This window comes from Neolamprologus brichardi, chromosome 1 (genome assembly GCF_056152115.1).
Source record: "Neolamprologus brichardi isolate AB-2024 chromosome 1, ASM5615211v1, whole genome shotgun sequence".
In the NCBI taxonomy this organism is placed as follows: domain Eukaryota; kingdom Metazoa; phylum Chordata; class Actinopteri; order Cichliformes; family Cichlidae; genus Neolamprologus; species Neolamprologus brichardi.
In genome coordinates, this window is record NC_142104.1 from 35481356 (window position 1) to 35496976 (window position 15621).

The 15621-nt window shown below is 45.8% G+C and overlaps 1 protein-coding gene across 1 annotated transcript; it reads right to left on the reverse strand.

Moving 5' to 3' along the window:
• Positions 1-393: 393 nt before the first annotated feature.
• Positions 394-3278, reverse strand: LOC102789031 (zona pellucida sperm-binding protein 3-like). Its single transcript, XM_087844998.1, has 8 exons — positions 2799-3278; positions 2588-2706; positions 1394-1497; positions 1146-1320; positions 861-963; positions 701-783; positions 530-627; positions 394-443 (listed from the first exon to the last, which is right to left on the reverse strand). Exons 1-8 carry the CDS (start codon positions 3276-3278, stop codon positions 394-396), a joined length of 1212 nt encoding a protein of 403 aa, XP_087701124.1.
• Positions 3279-15621: the final 12343 nt, after the last annotated feature.

The following is a 15621-nucleotide window of genomic DNA, read 5'->3' on the forward strand; positions in this document are numbered from 1 at the left end:
GCCACTAATTTCTCATCCTTATTCATCGGTAATTGTTTCTTTGCAACAAGCATGAAATATGATATCACTTCCTCTTTTGCACATGTTGTTTGACCAGCATGTGCACGAGCTCCAGAAACGAGCGGCTGGATCAACAGTGACTCTTGTTAGCTGCACTGCTGACTTCAGGGTTAGTCACTGTTTAAAGTGACATCTGAGATCATTGCTCGTTTTTTGGAACAGTTTCCAGAAATGTCTTCAGTGTCTCTGCGAAACCATTTTAAAGAAACATCTGCTGGTTATGTGCACATGCCAGCTTCAGTGTCCGTTTAGAGACGTCACAGCTTCAAATGAAGTTTCTTTTTAAAACAAGTTTATTCTCTTTTGTTACAAATGTGTAAAAAACAACATCTTTCACTCTACAACAATGGGGCCCACAGTCACTTCAGCTTCCCATCGCTCCACTTTAAAAAAAGCACACATAAACAGTCATTTTGCAGTCAGGCGTGAGAAATGAAGCATTGTGCACGTTCCTGCTGACATGCATTACCTGTGGCGTTGTCACTCAGGGCTCGGATCTTTCTCATTCCACAAGTGGACTCACAACAGGCGCAGAACTCGTTCTTTCCCTCTACAGCCATCCACATACTGTGGGGAGAGTCAGTGTCATGAAAGTCCTCTTGAAAGAATCAATGAAAGATCTTCAAAAACGTTCTCATACCCCTCATAAAATGAGCACGCCTTGTTCTCGATGGTAACTGGGGCAGAGGCCGAGATGGCCTTCAGTAGGCAAGAGATATAAATCTGTTTAAATGAAATTAGGCCTCTTTATTTTAAAGTACACAACAGGGAGCATATATCATCAGCACACACTTACATACCATCCCCTGTAGACCCAAGCTGTGGACCGCTACCTGTAAGCGGAGTTTATCAGGCTGAGATCGAGGCATGAACCTGGAAATGGTGTGCTGACCCCCCAGACACCTGTAGGCAAGGAAACACTCACACAGAAGCAGCCAGACTCACTCTGTGGGGACATGCTGGTGTGACACTCGAATGACACTCGCACCACATTTAAGGTGGATCAGATCAGGTCAAGCTAAGTGTAGAAAAGAGACGTACTGATAAAGTGTCCTGTATCAAACTGTTGCCCGTCCAGAACCTACCCGTCATTTATTAAAGCTTCTCTTCGTCCTGAAGCGAAGTCTGACTTTGTGGTAGCGACACAGCGGTCCACCAGCACCCTGAGGGGGGTTTGAGTTCGTACCAAGACTGCTGCTTCCATGTGAATGACATCTACCAAAGCATATCTGGTGGACGTTCTCTCAGACTTCCAGTCATCTGAAGCAAAATTAACCATTAGAGGTTTGCAAAGTCACAGTCGTGTTAATACAATGGCACTGCTGGGACCCACCAGTCATAAGTTTCAGAGAAAAATGCTGCTGTGTCTGTGCTTGCCTGGTAGCCTCACTGGACATCCAGGCAGGATGCTCGGGATCGCTGCTGGCACCGTGTTGCCTGAAATGTCAAAGTTAAGAGCGGTTTTTAGCATCACACCAATCATACTTTAAAAGTACACTAATAATAGAAGACTGTTGCTTTGTCATCCTTGAATCTGCTGACAAAGTTATACGTCACCAACAAACAAAAAGCCTACACACCTGAAACGTGACTGTATAAAAGCTACAGGATTTCTATGATGCGTGACTAAAGCATGGAAAGGTTCGATAAAAACATGTTCGACTAATTGCTGTCAGCTTTCCACACTTGCGAGACGTATGGCAGAACCTGTTAGACAATAGCTGTCAACAGCTCCCATCACAGGTGACCCACCTTTGCTGTAAAACCGACGGGGTCACAGCAATACAGTCAGGTTAAAACAGGTTTAAAAATTATTAGATCAGGTCAGTGAGCTTAAACATGCTATGTTGGTTAATATATCAGCAAGAGAATCAGCCTGGAAAAAGGAGGAAATATGAAGTGCTGAAACTGCAGTACCAAGACTGGCTACTGTAGGTTGAACCCCGAACTCAGAGCCCCACACTCACACATTAAAATGTCCAATTTTACAGCTCAAAGTGTGCCTGGGACAAAAGTTTCCACCTTAATAACATTCGTTCAGGGTGATTTTATTTTGAAAATCCATCTGAATTTTTCACTCATTTTCACTTGTTAAAAGATGGGACATAATTCACATCCATTTTATTTATATAGTACCAAATCACAACAGTCGCCTCAGGGCGCTTCACACTGTAAAGATCCTACAGTAATACAGGGAAAACACCAACACTCAGACGGCCCCCTCTAAACACGCACTTGGTGACAGTGGGGAAGAAAAACTCCCTTTTTCCCCTTTCCTGGTTTCAGGTTGATGGGAGGAAGACAGGACAAGGACTGAAAGAACTAATGACAGGCCTCAACTCTAAAAACTTATTGTGACCACAGAAGACTTAATAAAAAGGCTTCAACTCCAGATTTTACATGGCGATATGTTAGGACGGAGTTAGAATCAGTGTTAATTTAAAGGCTGTTTTATTGCAATACTTTTCCTTTAATAAGGACCACAGTAAACTAAAGTGATGTTCACAGTCTGTCCCGCATTAGTCACCTCTGGTAGTGGCATTCAAGTCTAATGACAGCACTCTGGCTCCTCGTGATGCCACTTCTGCCAAACACTTCGGGGTTGTAGACCAGCGCAAAGGCATAAATGAAGGCATTTTCTGTCAACTGATGAAAAAATACAAAGTGCATTAAAAAAATTAATTTCACTTGTGTGAAAAGGTGATGTAGATGAATTAACAGACTAAAAAGGTTCATACCACAAGCTCGCTACCACAGCTGTGCAGCTCAGATTCAAAAACCAGCACGTGAGACGAGTCGTCGGCCTCGGTGGCTGAACAACCACCGAGGCTGATTTCTTCTGGCTTTATCAGCTTGCCGAGACCCAGCAAGTCCCGACTCACTTCAACAAAGATCTTACTTTCACCACACCTCACAGCAACGCGGTAGGTTGCCTCTGGCTGCTTCAGCTCAAACTTGAAAGGTTTGTTCACCCGATCCACTGGATCTTCTGGGAATCTCCAGGAGAGGGGTTCAAGTGCTTGCTGGTTGAGCGTTGCAGCTTGCTGAGCAGACTGACTGGAGTGCACTCTGTCAGGTTCTCCTGGAGCATCGGCTTCAGCAGGCCTCTGTGCCTTGATCCCCAAGTGCGTTGGCACATTCAGACTGTGGAATCGAGCGTCACTAAGCCGGACCCATGCAAGCACGAAGCTAAACGCAACAAGCTGCCTGCACCCCATGGTTGCAAACAGACACAGGTCTGTGCAGCCTTCTTAAGGATGAGCACTGAAGCACACTGACTCCTCCCTCTCCCTAATCACCTAAATCTCCTTCCACATGTGTGGATCTCACCCTGGAGAAAACCAAAGGAATTATATTTGTCTTATATTTATGTATTATATCCAATAATTAAGTATATTTATTATATTTATGTTTAGATAGATATTATAGATACTTCTACTTTAAAAAATAACAAATATTCTTGTGCAAACTGATTCAACTTTTTTGCCCAAGTAAGTGCAAATGTGCAGGCTCTGAAATTCACAGTAAGAAGATAAAAAGCTCTTTGAAGGACGTTTGTACCAGCTGATTTTGTGCAAAGCTAACTGAACCTTGTACTATATTAATATAATAAAATCTTATGAGTACATGGGAATGCAAACTTTATTTCAGAGTAAATTCTGGTGTTAATACTAATCAACGTGCTCAGCTTGATCAGTTATAGAGAACATGAGCAGAGAAAAGAGAGTTTAAGAAAAACAAACGGCTCTATTTCCTGTTGCCTACGTTGTAGTGGGCGGCTTTGCGTCCACACCTAAACAGGAAGTGGGATTCAGCAGGTGGAGGAACCCTAAAACTCAAAATGCACTGCTCTTTGTGAATTTACACGACTTTACAATTCAACAAGATGTAAGCAGATGTTTTACAGGCTGACTAAACTTATGACAGGTGAGCTAGATCGTGTCCACCTGAGGATTTAAGTTACCGTTATATTTTTGTACTTTTTAGATTTGGAGTAATCGTGGACAGGGATGGTTTCCCTGTTGGCGGTTCCAGGCTCCAGTCACTGATGTGTTTGTCTTTCAAGTCACCTTGAACTCTGCATGCTTTAGAAAATATGTAAGTATCAGTACTGGACTTCTTTCTTATGAAGGTTTGAACTTTGAGAGTTTAAACAAGAGAGAAAAGTGTGAAAATGTTTGTGCCTGTGTGAGAAAGAGTATAAAGTGTGTAGTGGAGGTTTGACAGCCTTAAAACATCTAAAATAATTGTAAAAAATAAAGTTGGTTACTTTGTGGATTTCACCTGTTGTGGGTTATGTTAGGAACTCCCGCGATAAGCGAGGGACCGCTGTGGTCGGTCACCTGCAGTTAGCAGGTGTGGGTTACCTTAATTAGGTGCATCAAGGTATCCTGTTACTCTTGCTGGATGGAGTGGCTGACAGATTTGCTTCAGTGTGTCTGATGAACCTTCTGTAAGCGTCACAACAGATGCAAAGCTGCATTTTTGTGGACATTCAGTTGTAGAAAGAGGAACATGGGAGGGAGTTCACGTTCAGAGGGGAACCAGAGAAACAAAGACTGACACAGAATTCACTTAGTTCCAGTCTATTGTGAGTCAAGTGGTGAAAATTTTCTCACTGCGTTTGAAAGCATAGCAACTGAGTTAACTGGCCTCATGTGGAGGCTAAAGTGTTACACGGTCCAGTTTATAAAAAGTTAAAATTTAAAATCCCAAAAGCCTAAAAACAGCATCTTTGTGTGATAATCTGTGGCAGCAGATCACATGGAGCTGAGCCTGAGGGCCCAAATGCAGGTTACGGCGGTCGGGATGAAGCGAGCTGTTTATTAAGGCTGATTTCAATTCAATTCAATTCAATTTTATTTATATAGCGCCAAATCACAACAAATGTCGCCTCAAGGCGCTTCAAATGGCGCTGATGTGGCGTGGCGTGGTCCGTGGCGAGGCTCCAGGGGAGGTTGGTGCACCTGATTTTAATCAGCGCATCACTCCTCCCCTGCAGAGAAGTGAACTAGGGACTGTTTTGTGGTTGTTGTTGGTGTGTGGCTAACAGCTGGAATGCTGTAGCCGAGTCGCGTGAACAAGCAACCGTAATAAAGAGAATGATTAGGGAGGGAGAATGGTTGACCCAAATGGTGGCCAAGATGGCAGCCACATGGAGGGAGCAGGTGGTGGTGTCCCGCCACCACATCTGACAACTGTGGTCACTGAATAAGCTGGGACCAACAAATGTTTCATATTTTCTCAAAAGTGATTATATCATGGCCTGCATTTTGTATAGCGCTTTTCTAGTCCTTAAGGACCCCAAAGTGCTTCACACTACATCATCCATCCATCCATCCATTCGCTTCCACTTATCCTTTTCAGGGTCGCGGGGGGCTGGAGCCTATCCCAGCTGTCATAGGGCGAGAGGCGGGGTACACCCTGGACAGGTCGCCAGTCTGTCACAGGGCCAACACACAGGGACAGACAACCATTCGCACTCACATTCACACCTAGTGGCAATTTGGATTATCCAATTAACCTATCCCCACAAGCTGCATGTCTTTGGACTTTTGGGAGGAAGCCGGAGTACCCGGAGGGAACCCACGCAAACACGGGGAGAACATGCAAACTCCACACAGAAAGACCCGGCCTCATGGTGGAATTGAACTCAGGACCTTCTTGCTGTGCGGCAACAGTGCTAACCACCGTGCCACCGTGCTGCCATTTTTGGTGACTATTATGTCTTATGTTATAGTTTAAGGTTCATTCATTAGCTTTGAGTTTATACTATTGCTGTGTCCAAAACCTAGTCCACATCCTTTGGAGGACTCGGCCTTCGTGTTCTACGTGGGCCGGACCCTCGAAGACCGAGAAGGCCGGAAGTGCGAGGCTGTGAAATGGGACGGTCTAGCTTTCAGAGTAGCGTCACTGCTGTCTCGGTGGAGTTTAATAAACTCGGCCGTCTGCTCCTTACTATCTAAAATATAACAGGACACTGGAGTAAACTCTCGACCGTCTCACACTTCTGTTTAATCAGTTTTCTGTTTGACGTTTATTCAGCTGTGTGAAAACCAAGGAGGAACCCACCTGCGGGATTAATAAAGTTTTATTTAATCTAATAACTTTAATCTCAGCCAAACCGATTTACTCTGGAACAAATAAAACACTGAAAAAAGTCAAACAGTAACATTTTTTAAGTTATCTGAGTGACTTACGTTTAACCTGAGTAGACCGCAGGGGTCTGAAAACGATGAAGCTGGGTGTCCGCTGCTCTCCCCGGCTCGAGCTAACTGTTGCAAATCGGCAATGCCTGCCTTGAGAGGGTTAAAAGTTTATTTTGTGACCCAGAAAGAGTAATAAGAGTAATATTAAAACTAAGTAGCTGCCGCCATTGTTGGAAACTGGAATTGGCTGGGCCGTGCTATGAATTCTGGGATATGGTGGGCCACAAAGGACACACCCGACCCATCCTTCAAATTTGGGGAAAAAGAGGACGCATTTGTCGGCTGCAGCCTTCGTCGGGACAGCCTTCGTCGTGTCGCTGTGACGTAATTGGTCTAAAATGCGTCCTCAGGAGGATGCAGCCGACGTTGTGGGACACAGCTTATGTCTCTCGCTCTTTCCTCTGTTCCTTGGGTTTCATCTCAGAGTGTGTGTCTGTGTTCCCTGCACTTCCTGTGTGAAACAGGAAGTCTCCTGTCTGGTGTGTGTCACGTTCAGTTTTGTTTCCCCCTGCCTGTGTTCCCTTCTGTGGTTTGTTCCCTCGTTTTCCCTTGTGTGTATTTATGGCTACATCTGTGTGTTCCACTACCAGTTCAGTATTTACCACTTTATTATTTTCCGTTTTGTTCACCTTGATTCCAGCAATAAAGCAGAGTTTAAGTTCATTCCTGTCTGCGAGTCCGCATTTGGGTCCCATCCTGCCTGCCGCACTCAGCTATTCATGACTTAACGTAGAAGAAAACTTGCCGATAGCACAGGTTTGAAGCATTTTGATTAAGACTGCAGGGACTAACTGAATGCAAAGTGAAGACCATATATGCTATAATTTTCAGTGTTACCACAGTGCATCATGGGACAACCAGTCGAGGTGTAATGTGTTTAACAAAATCACTTTCTGTATTTGTGTGAGCAGTTTTCTGTGAATCGTTATCCAGGAGAGGTAGAGTCCTGAAGTGGAACAGGAGGAAAGACTGACACAGGACAGGTAAACAGGTAAATTTAGGTAACCAGCAGTTAGCCCCATTAAAATGATTTCCACTGATGCGTGACGCTTTGCTGATTTCAGCCTGTTCATAAATGAGGCAGGTTGCTCTCTTGTGGTGTTCATGCCTGAGTAGAAGGCCTGAAATAACACCACATCTCGCCGATGTTACCATAACAACAGCAAGTAATGAGAAATGACTGTCACTCACTGAAAACCCATAATGCTGCGATTTATTGTGGGATGAAATTTATGTTACAGAGATGCACAAACAGATTCAATACTTTTCATCTTTGTTTTTACTTTATTTTTCACTCACCTACTGTGTAGTGTTGCTAACATGGAACTGACCAGTGTGTTGTGTACAGATAAACTGTATCTACTATTAAATTATTAGCACCTACAAGTCTGTTCTTTTTCCTCCTGATGTTCGATGCAGATGGTTTGGGGGAAAAGCAACATCCCCAGCATTAATGTCTGGATACTACGCAGACGTGTGAAGCAGTTTTCCTGAGTCAGTAGATTATAGAACCACCTTCAGATTTAAAAAAAACAAACTTTTTCAGCATTCAGTTGTTGATTTGCAGGTGTGTTTGGGATCCTTGTCCTGTTGCATGACCCAGTTTCAGCTAAGTTTAAGCTAAGAGCCAGCCTCTCATTTGACTCTAGAGTCCTTTGGTATACAGAGTTTATGGCCGACTTAATTACTGTAAGGTGCTCAGGTCCTGTGCCTGCAGAACAAGCCCAGATCATCACTCTTCCACTACCGCGCTTGACTGTTGGTATGTGTTTGTGCTGATGTGTGCAGAATTTTACACCGTTTGCTGTTTTTCAAATCAAACTTACAGTCACGAGCTAATTGAGGTTTGAGCCCTTCAGTGAGATCATTGACAAGACTGCCAACTCCTCTTCATGGATGACAATAATCTGTAGGCCAGCAGTGAATGAAACATTTATTCACTGATCCACACCACTAGGATCTACAGCAATGACACTGGAATGTCATTCAGACCAGGAGAGTGTAGTTCAATGAAACTGAGGGGATTGCACTACAATAAGGCAACACTGCAGACATTGAGGACCACTACAAGCACCTGGGTTCCCTAGTTCACCCCAACTCCAGCTGTGAGACTGTACACTAATCCGAAGGATTCAGGCCGAGGACTAGTGAGTGTCAGATCCTTGGGTGGCTGTAGCTCAGGAGGTAGAGCTGGTCACCTACTGATCGGAAGGTTGGTGGTTCGATCCTTGGCTCCTCCAGTTTGCATGTCAAATATCCTTGGGCAAGATACTAACCCAAAGTTGCTCTCCGATGCGTCCATCGGAGTATGAATGTGTGTGAATGTAGTTAGAAAGCACTAAGTATAGATAAAGTGCTTGTGAGAATGGGTGTGATTGGGTGAATGTGGCATGTTGTATAGAGCGCTTTGAGTGCTCCGAGAGAGTAGAAAAGCGCTATATAAGAATCAGTCCATTTACAATTTACCATTTACAAATCAAGGTTGAAACAACAATAGAATAGAATAGAATTCAACTTTATTGTCATTGCACATGTCACAAATACAAGGCAACGAAATGCAGTTTGCATCCATCCAGAAGTGCTTTAGCCATGATATAGATATATTACAGAAATGGGTCTATTATGGGTATGTTACAATGTACACGGTATGAAGGTATGTTATGAATCTGCTATAACTATAAGTATGTACAGCCTGTAGTGGGTATACAAGCTATGTACAGGCTATAAATATGAAACTATACAGAAATATGCAAGTTGTAAACAGCTGTAGAATTATAATAATTATTGTACAGAATGATTGTTTATGCAGCATTTACAGTAGTGCAGTTTAGATCAGTGAGATATGTGGCTACTTTCTACAGTGGTTATAAAGTGCTGTTGCTTGTGAGTGGTGTGTATGAGAGTACAGTTGTGCATTTGTTTGTTTTTGTCCATTGTGTGTGTGTTCAGTATTAGGTGGTTGTGGGTGTGTGTTAGTGATGGGTTGTTCGCGAACGAAATGGCTCTTAGAGCCGACTCTTTGACGTGAACGACGCGAGCCGGCTCCTTATCGCGAGCCGTCACGTGGGGTTTTTTTTGTTTTTTCTTTCTCTCAGCTTCTCTCTCGCACTTTTTTCCTGCTTCACTCAGCACGCGAGCCTTGTGCTTTACGCTGGGCAGAGGGGGGAGGGGCGGTAGTTACACTCAGTAGCACAGGAACAGAGCGGGAGAGAGAGAGAGAGAGAAAGAGCCAGGGACAACAACGTCACATTAGAAAGGTATAGTAATCATCCACAACTATTTTCAGTTGCAGATGATAAAGGATTCAGAAAGTTTATTCATGCAGGTCCATATGACAGAGAATATGCATGTTCTTTTTGTTTTCATATTTTAATTTATATTTAATTGTGTTGTGGTTTGCAGTGTTTTGTGTTGTTTCACTTTAAATTTGTAAAAGGAAAAAGCTGAAAATTTAAATAGTTAAAATTTGAAATGTGAATAGTTGGTCTTTGTATTATATGATTTATTTATTACATTTTATGTGGAGTAAATAAATAAAAGTATATTTACGGTGGCCCCTAGAGACAAAGCACATACAAACTCCAAAACACGTAAAAACTCCGAAACACGTAAAAACTCTAAAACATGTAAAAACACGTACAAACTCCGAAGCACGTAAAAAGTCAGAAGCACATAAACACTCAAAACACGTACAAAAGTCAACAGAAGTGCTCCAAAATGCTAGCCGCAGTGTTGAGCTTTTGTTACCTGGTGGCTACACAAGCCAGCAAGTACCAACGACCGGATTTGGTGTGTGGTAGTAACAGGTAAATGAACATTGGTTTTAAATTATTTGAATATATATGAGTGCTTGTGTATAAATACACAAACAATACACACATGCTTTCAATTGTGTAATTTAAGTGATCTAGGTAGCTCTGCTTTGGAAGTTCAGTTCATGCTAGAAATGTGTTTTGGAGTTTGTACGTGTTTTGTCTCTAGGGGCCACCGCATAAACATATATAAATACAACCACTTTTTTAACGTTAGTAATTCCTTTTGTGCATAATTTAATATTATTGTTAATAATAAATTAATTAAAGCAACAAAACAACCTGAAGAGCCGGTTCGGAGCCGAAAGAGTCTGCTCTTTTTAGTGAGCCGAACCGAAAGAGCCGGATCTCTAAAAAGAGCCGGAAATCCCATCACTAGTGTGTGTATGTTCAGTCCATGAGTTTAATGTGGGTCAGAGTTCAGGAGTCTGACAGCTGTGGGGAAGAAGCTGTTCTGGTACCTGGTGGTCTTAGTCCAGAGGCTCCTGTAGCGCCTCCCAGAGGGCAGGAGGGTGAAGAGTCCATGTGCTGGGTGACTTTGTTGATTTTACCAGCCCTTTTCAGACACCGCTTCCTGTAGATGTCATTTATGACAGGAAGTGATGCTCCGGCGATGCGCTGGGCGGTTTTCACGACCCTCTGCAACGCCTTCTGGTCCGAGGCAGAGCAGCTCCCGTACCAGACTGTTATACAGTTGGTCAGGATGCTCTCGATGGTGCAGCGATAGAAGTTCACCAGGATGTCTGAGGACAGGTGGTTCTTCCTCAGAGTCCTCAGGAAGAAGAGGCGCTGGTGAGCCTTCTTGACCAGCTTGGAGCAGTTGGTCGTCCACGTGAGATCCTTGGAGATGTGGATTCCCAGGAACTTGAAGCTGCTCACACGCTCTGCAGCTGTCCCTTTAATATAGATGGGTGGACAAAGATACATAAGTACATCAGGAAGATGGCCAAAACTATAGTGTGCTTTGTGAGTGCCTCAGGCTGCAGAAACTTGATGTTGAGAAAGTGGCTGGTTAAAGCTGGACTGAAAGACAGCATAGAGACACCAATCATGACAACACAGGAACAAGTTTCATAGAGGCTGGGGTCTACCATACCAGGCAAAACCCCAGGTGCCCCCTGTGACAGTCTTTATTTTAACAACATTGTCAGCACAGGGGAAGTCCTGAAGGCCTGGACGACCAGTATTACCAGTATGACCATACCCATATGGAAGAACAAAGGGGATGTAGCCGAATGCTCAAATTATCGTCCTATTCGCCCACTATGTCACACGGTGAAAATATTCGGAAGAGTCATCGATGCACGTCTTCAGGAAATTGTCAACGTCACCCCCAACCAATGCGGTTTCGTAAAGGGATGCGGAACAACTGACGGCATACACGCCGCCCGCCTCATGCTGGAGAAGCAAAGGGAAAAGAACAAGACGGTACACATCCTCTATGGCAACGTCACCAGTTCAGGCCGATGCGCCGCTGGACTATCACCTCCCTTCCCAGTTAGCATCGGAGTCCACCAAGGATCAGCTCTATCACCCCTCCTCTTTATCCTTTGTATGGATACCATCACGGCCGACCTTCAGTTACCTCATCCATGGTCTCTCCTCTTTGCTGATGACGTATTCCTCGCCAGCAAAGACAGAGAAGAGACCCAAACGACAACTCAACTCTGGAAGACCCGGCTCGATGAATATGGTATGCGGCTCAACACGAAAAAGACCGAATACCTGGAAGGAGTCCCCCAAACTGATGGCATCATCATAATTGACAACGAAGAGTTGAAGAAGACAGAAGAGTTCCGCTACTTGGGCTCAGTCATCAGCTACGATGGAAATATCACCTCCGAATAAATGCAGCCTGGTTAAAATGGCGACAGGTCACTGGTGTCCTTTGTGACAGAAGAGTGCCAGATCGACTCGAGGGAAAAATCTATAAAACGGTGGTCGCCCAGTAGCCCTGTATGGCTCCGCATGTTGCCTGCATTGACCACACATGAACAGGCCCTAAACACCACGGAGATGCGCATGCTCGATGGAGCCTGGGAATTACAAGATGGGACTGTTTTACGAACAAAGACGTACGGAAGCGACTAGGTGTAGCCCCAATTAAGGAAAAGATGCTTAAATGCCGCCTGAGGTGGTATGGACATGTGATTCGAAGCGATGAGAACTCTGTAGCAAAAACGGCTATGAGGACCGACCCAGAAGGACGCCAGCCTCAAGGCAGACCGAAGAAACAGTGGATGGACAAAATTTAGGAAGACATTAAGACCGTCAATGTATCACCTGAGGACGCCTCGGACTGAACCAAGTGGAGAAACCTTTGCCGAAGAGCGGACCCTGCACCAGCGGGAACAACGCCAGGAGGAAGAAGAAGGCCCCTGTGACAGTCCAGCAGGCAGGGCATACATGAAACACCTTAATCAAGTGGGCGGCACAGTATACAGGAAAATCTGTGCCAAGTATGAGCTGAAAGTCCTGAGGGGAAAATAGGATCTGCCCCCTAGGGTGGTGGAACATTACCGAGCTGAGATCCTGTGGGACTTCCAGATAGAAGACAGGTAAATCGGTGATGGCTAACCAACTGGACATAGTAGTGGTGGACAAGCAGAGGACAGACAGCGTAGACGAACCAAGTAATAGCAATATCAGGAAAAAGAGAAACTCGAGGAAAACCAAGGGTTGTGAGTGGAGCTTGAGAAGATGTGGAGGGTGATGGCAACAGTGGCAACAATCAGAGCAGGGCAGTGACTCAAACTGGGCGAGTGGCTCCACCAGATCACAGGAACAGCATCTGAGATCTCTGTCCAGAAGCCCAGGCACAGCAAAGATACTGCGCAGGACCCTCAACATGTGCGACACACCAGTCTGACGGTCCCGGGATCCAGCACCAGGAACCAGGACCTGGTTCATCCAGGTCTTTAGATGACATGCTCCATCCTGGGCCATGGGCGTCCCCAGCAGAGTCACAATGCATTCACACATTAAATGAGGACGTGCATCATCAATGTGAGTAACTTATAGGAAAAGAAGGCTGGTGAATGCCCTTTATTTACTTACAACTGCATCACTGAAAGCATTAATAAAATGTTAAATATTTTCTACGTCATTGCAAGTTTTCTTGAATTATTGATGGTGGTAAAATCAAAATAAGTCCTGGAGCTTTGTTTGTGCATTTAGCAGACGTTTGTGAACAGAGATGCTGCCTGTCTGCAGGGAGTGAATCACCCTGTAGTCAAAGCAGTAACCAGCAGCAGCCCGACGTGCTACATATACGTGCTGTAGTACTTCCAACCTTGTTGAAAGTTGATGCAAACACACACATAAACACATTTCCATTATGAATGTATGCAAATATATGTTCGCACTTGCTCTTGAATTGAGGTCAAGATTTCAAAATTAAAAAGGTGTGTTCTTCCAAACTATGAGACTGATGCATTATTCATGAACTGTAATGAGGCAGCAGTGTATGAGACATCCCACCGTACCTCATCGTGCCCTGAAGCCAAATGCTTGGCAGGAAATAAAAATATGTTTACATGTGTCTGTTCCAGCGCAGCCGTGTGATGAAGGCGTGAGCTGTGCAGCTCGCTGCCAGCAACATTCAGGCAGACAGCTGCTGGCTCTCTGGCTCAGGGAGTTTTATCCACAGAGGACATGAGGGCAAACCTCAGCAAAAGTTAACTTTACATCAGCAACAACTAAAGCTCTTCAGAAGCATCTCCCGCAGTGCATGAGTCATGTACAAAAGGAACAGATCACTACAGGAGGTCAGATAGTGAGTGCTGCAGATAAGAAAAGCCATCCAATCAGAACTTAGATTTTAGGCCAAGAATAGAAAAAAAACTTGGAAAAGTGTCTCTTTAAAAATCACTTGAATGTTGCCATAAATCCACATATTTTTGTTCTAGCACGCCTTTGTTCTGCGTGTTACAGCCCACCTCATGTAGCGACACGAGACGTAAGTTGTGTTCGGTCTGCAGGCTCCTGCTCGTCGGAGGTGTGGGAGCGTTGTGGCAATGTCACGCAGTTACATCGCCATAGCCCCAACTAAACATCACTATAATTAAACACGGGCTTTATTTCTTTAATTCTTTCTTTAATTCTTAAAACAGATTACAATTGTGAGCATACATTTGCAGGTGTCACACACTCACTGTCATGGTCCTGAGTCATTTTGACCGAGCGCTCTTAGTTTTCTTCTGTTTTTATATTTTGTTAGTTTATTATTCTATGATTTCCTCGGTTGTTTAGTTTATTGCATTTGCCCTCATGTCTCTGCCCTCGTGTCTCTGCTCTCGTGTCTCTGCCCCCGGTGTCTCTGCTCTCGTGCCTCTGCTCTCGTGCCTCTGCCCCCGTGTCTCTGCTCTCGTGTCTCTGCCCTCGTGTCTCTGCCCCCGTGTCTCTACCCTCATGTCTCTGCCCCCGTGTCTCTACCCTCATGTCTCTGCCCCCGTGTCTCTACCCTCATGTCTCTGCCCCCGTGTCTCTGCCCTCGTGTCTCTGCCCTCATGTCTCTGCCCTCGTGTCTCTGCTCTCGTGTCTCTGCCCCCGGTGTCTCTGCTCTCGTGTCTCTGCTCTCGTGTCTCTGCCCCCGGTGTCTCTGCTCTCGTGCCTCTGCTCTCGTGCCTCTGCCCCCGTGTCTCTGCTCTCGTGTCTCTGCCCTCGTGTCTCTGCCCCCGTGTCTCTACCCTCATGTCTCTGCCCCCGTGTCTCTACCCTCATGTCTCTGCCCCCGTGTCTCTACCCTCATGTCTCTGCCCCCGTGTCTCTGCTCTCGTGTCTCTGCCCTCATGTCTCTGCCCTCGTGTCTCTGCCCCCGTGTCTCTGCTCTCGTGCCTCTGCTCTCGTGCCTCTGCCCCCGTGTCTCTGCTCTCGTGTCTCTGCCCTCGTGTCTCTGCCCCCGTGTCTCTACCCTCATGTCTCTGCCCCCGTGTCTCTGCTCTCGTGTCTCTACCCTCATGTCTCTGCCCCCGTGTCTCTGCTCTCGTGTCTCTGCTCTCGTGTCTCTGCCCCCGTGTCTCTACCCTCGTGTCTCTGCCCCCGTGTCTCTGCTCTCGTGTCTCTGCCCTCGTGTCTCTGCCCCCGTGTCTCTACCCTCGTGTCTCTGCTCTCGTGTCTCTGCCCTCGTGTCTCTGCCCCCGTGTCTCTACCCTCATGTCTCTGCCCCCGTGTCTCTGCTCTCGTGTCTCTACCCTCGTGTCTCTGCCCCCGTGTCTCTGCTCTCGTGTCTCTGCCCCCGTGTCTCTACCCTCGTGTCTCTGCCCCCGTGTCTCTGCTCTCGTGTCTCTACCCTCGTGTCTCTGCCCTCGTGTCTCTGCTCTCGTGTCTCTGCCCTCGTGTCTCTGCCCCCGTGTCTCTGCTCTCGTGTCTCTGCCCCCGTGTCTCTACCCTCGTGTCTCTGCCCCCGTGTCTCTGCTCTCGTGTCTCTACCCTCGTGTCTCTGCCCCCGTGTCTCTACCCTCGTGTCTCTGCTCTCGTGTCTCTGCCCTCGTGTCTCTGCCCCCGTGTCTCTACCCTCATGTCTCTGCCCCCGTGTCTCT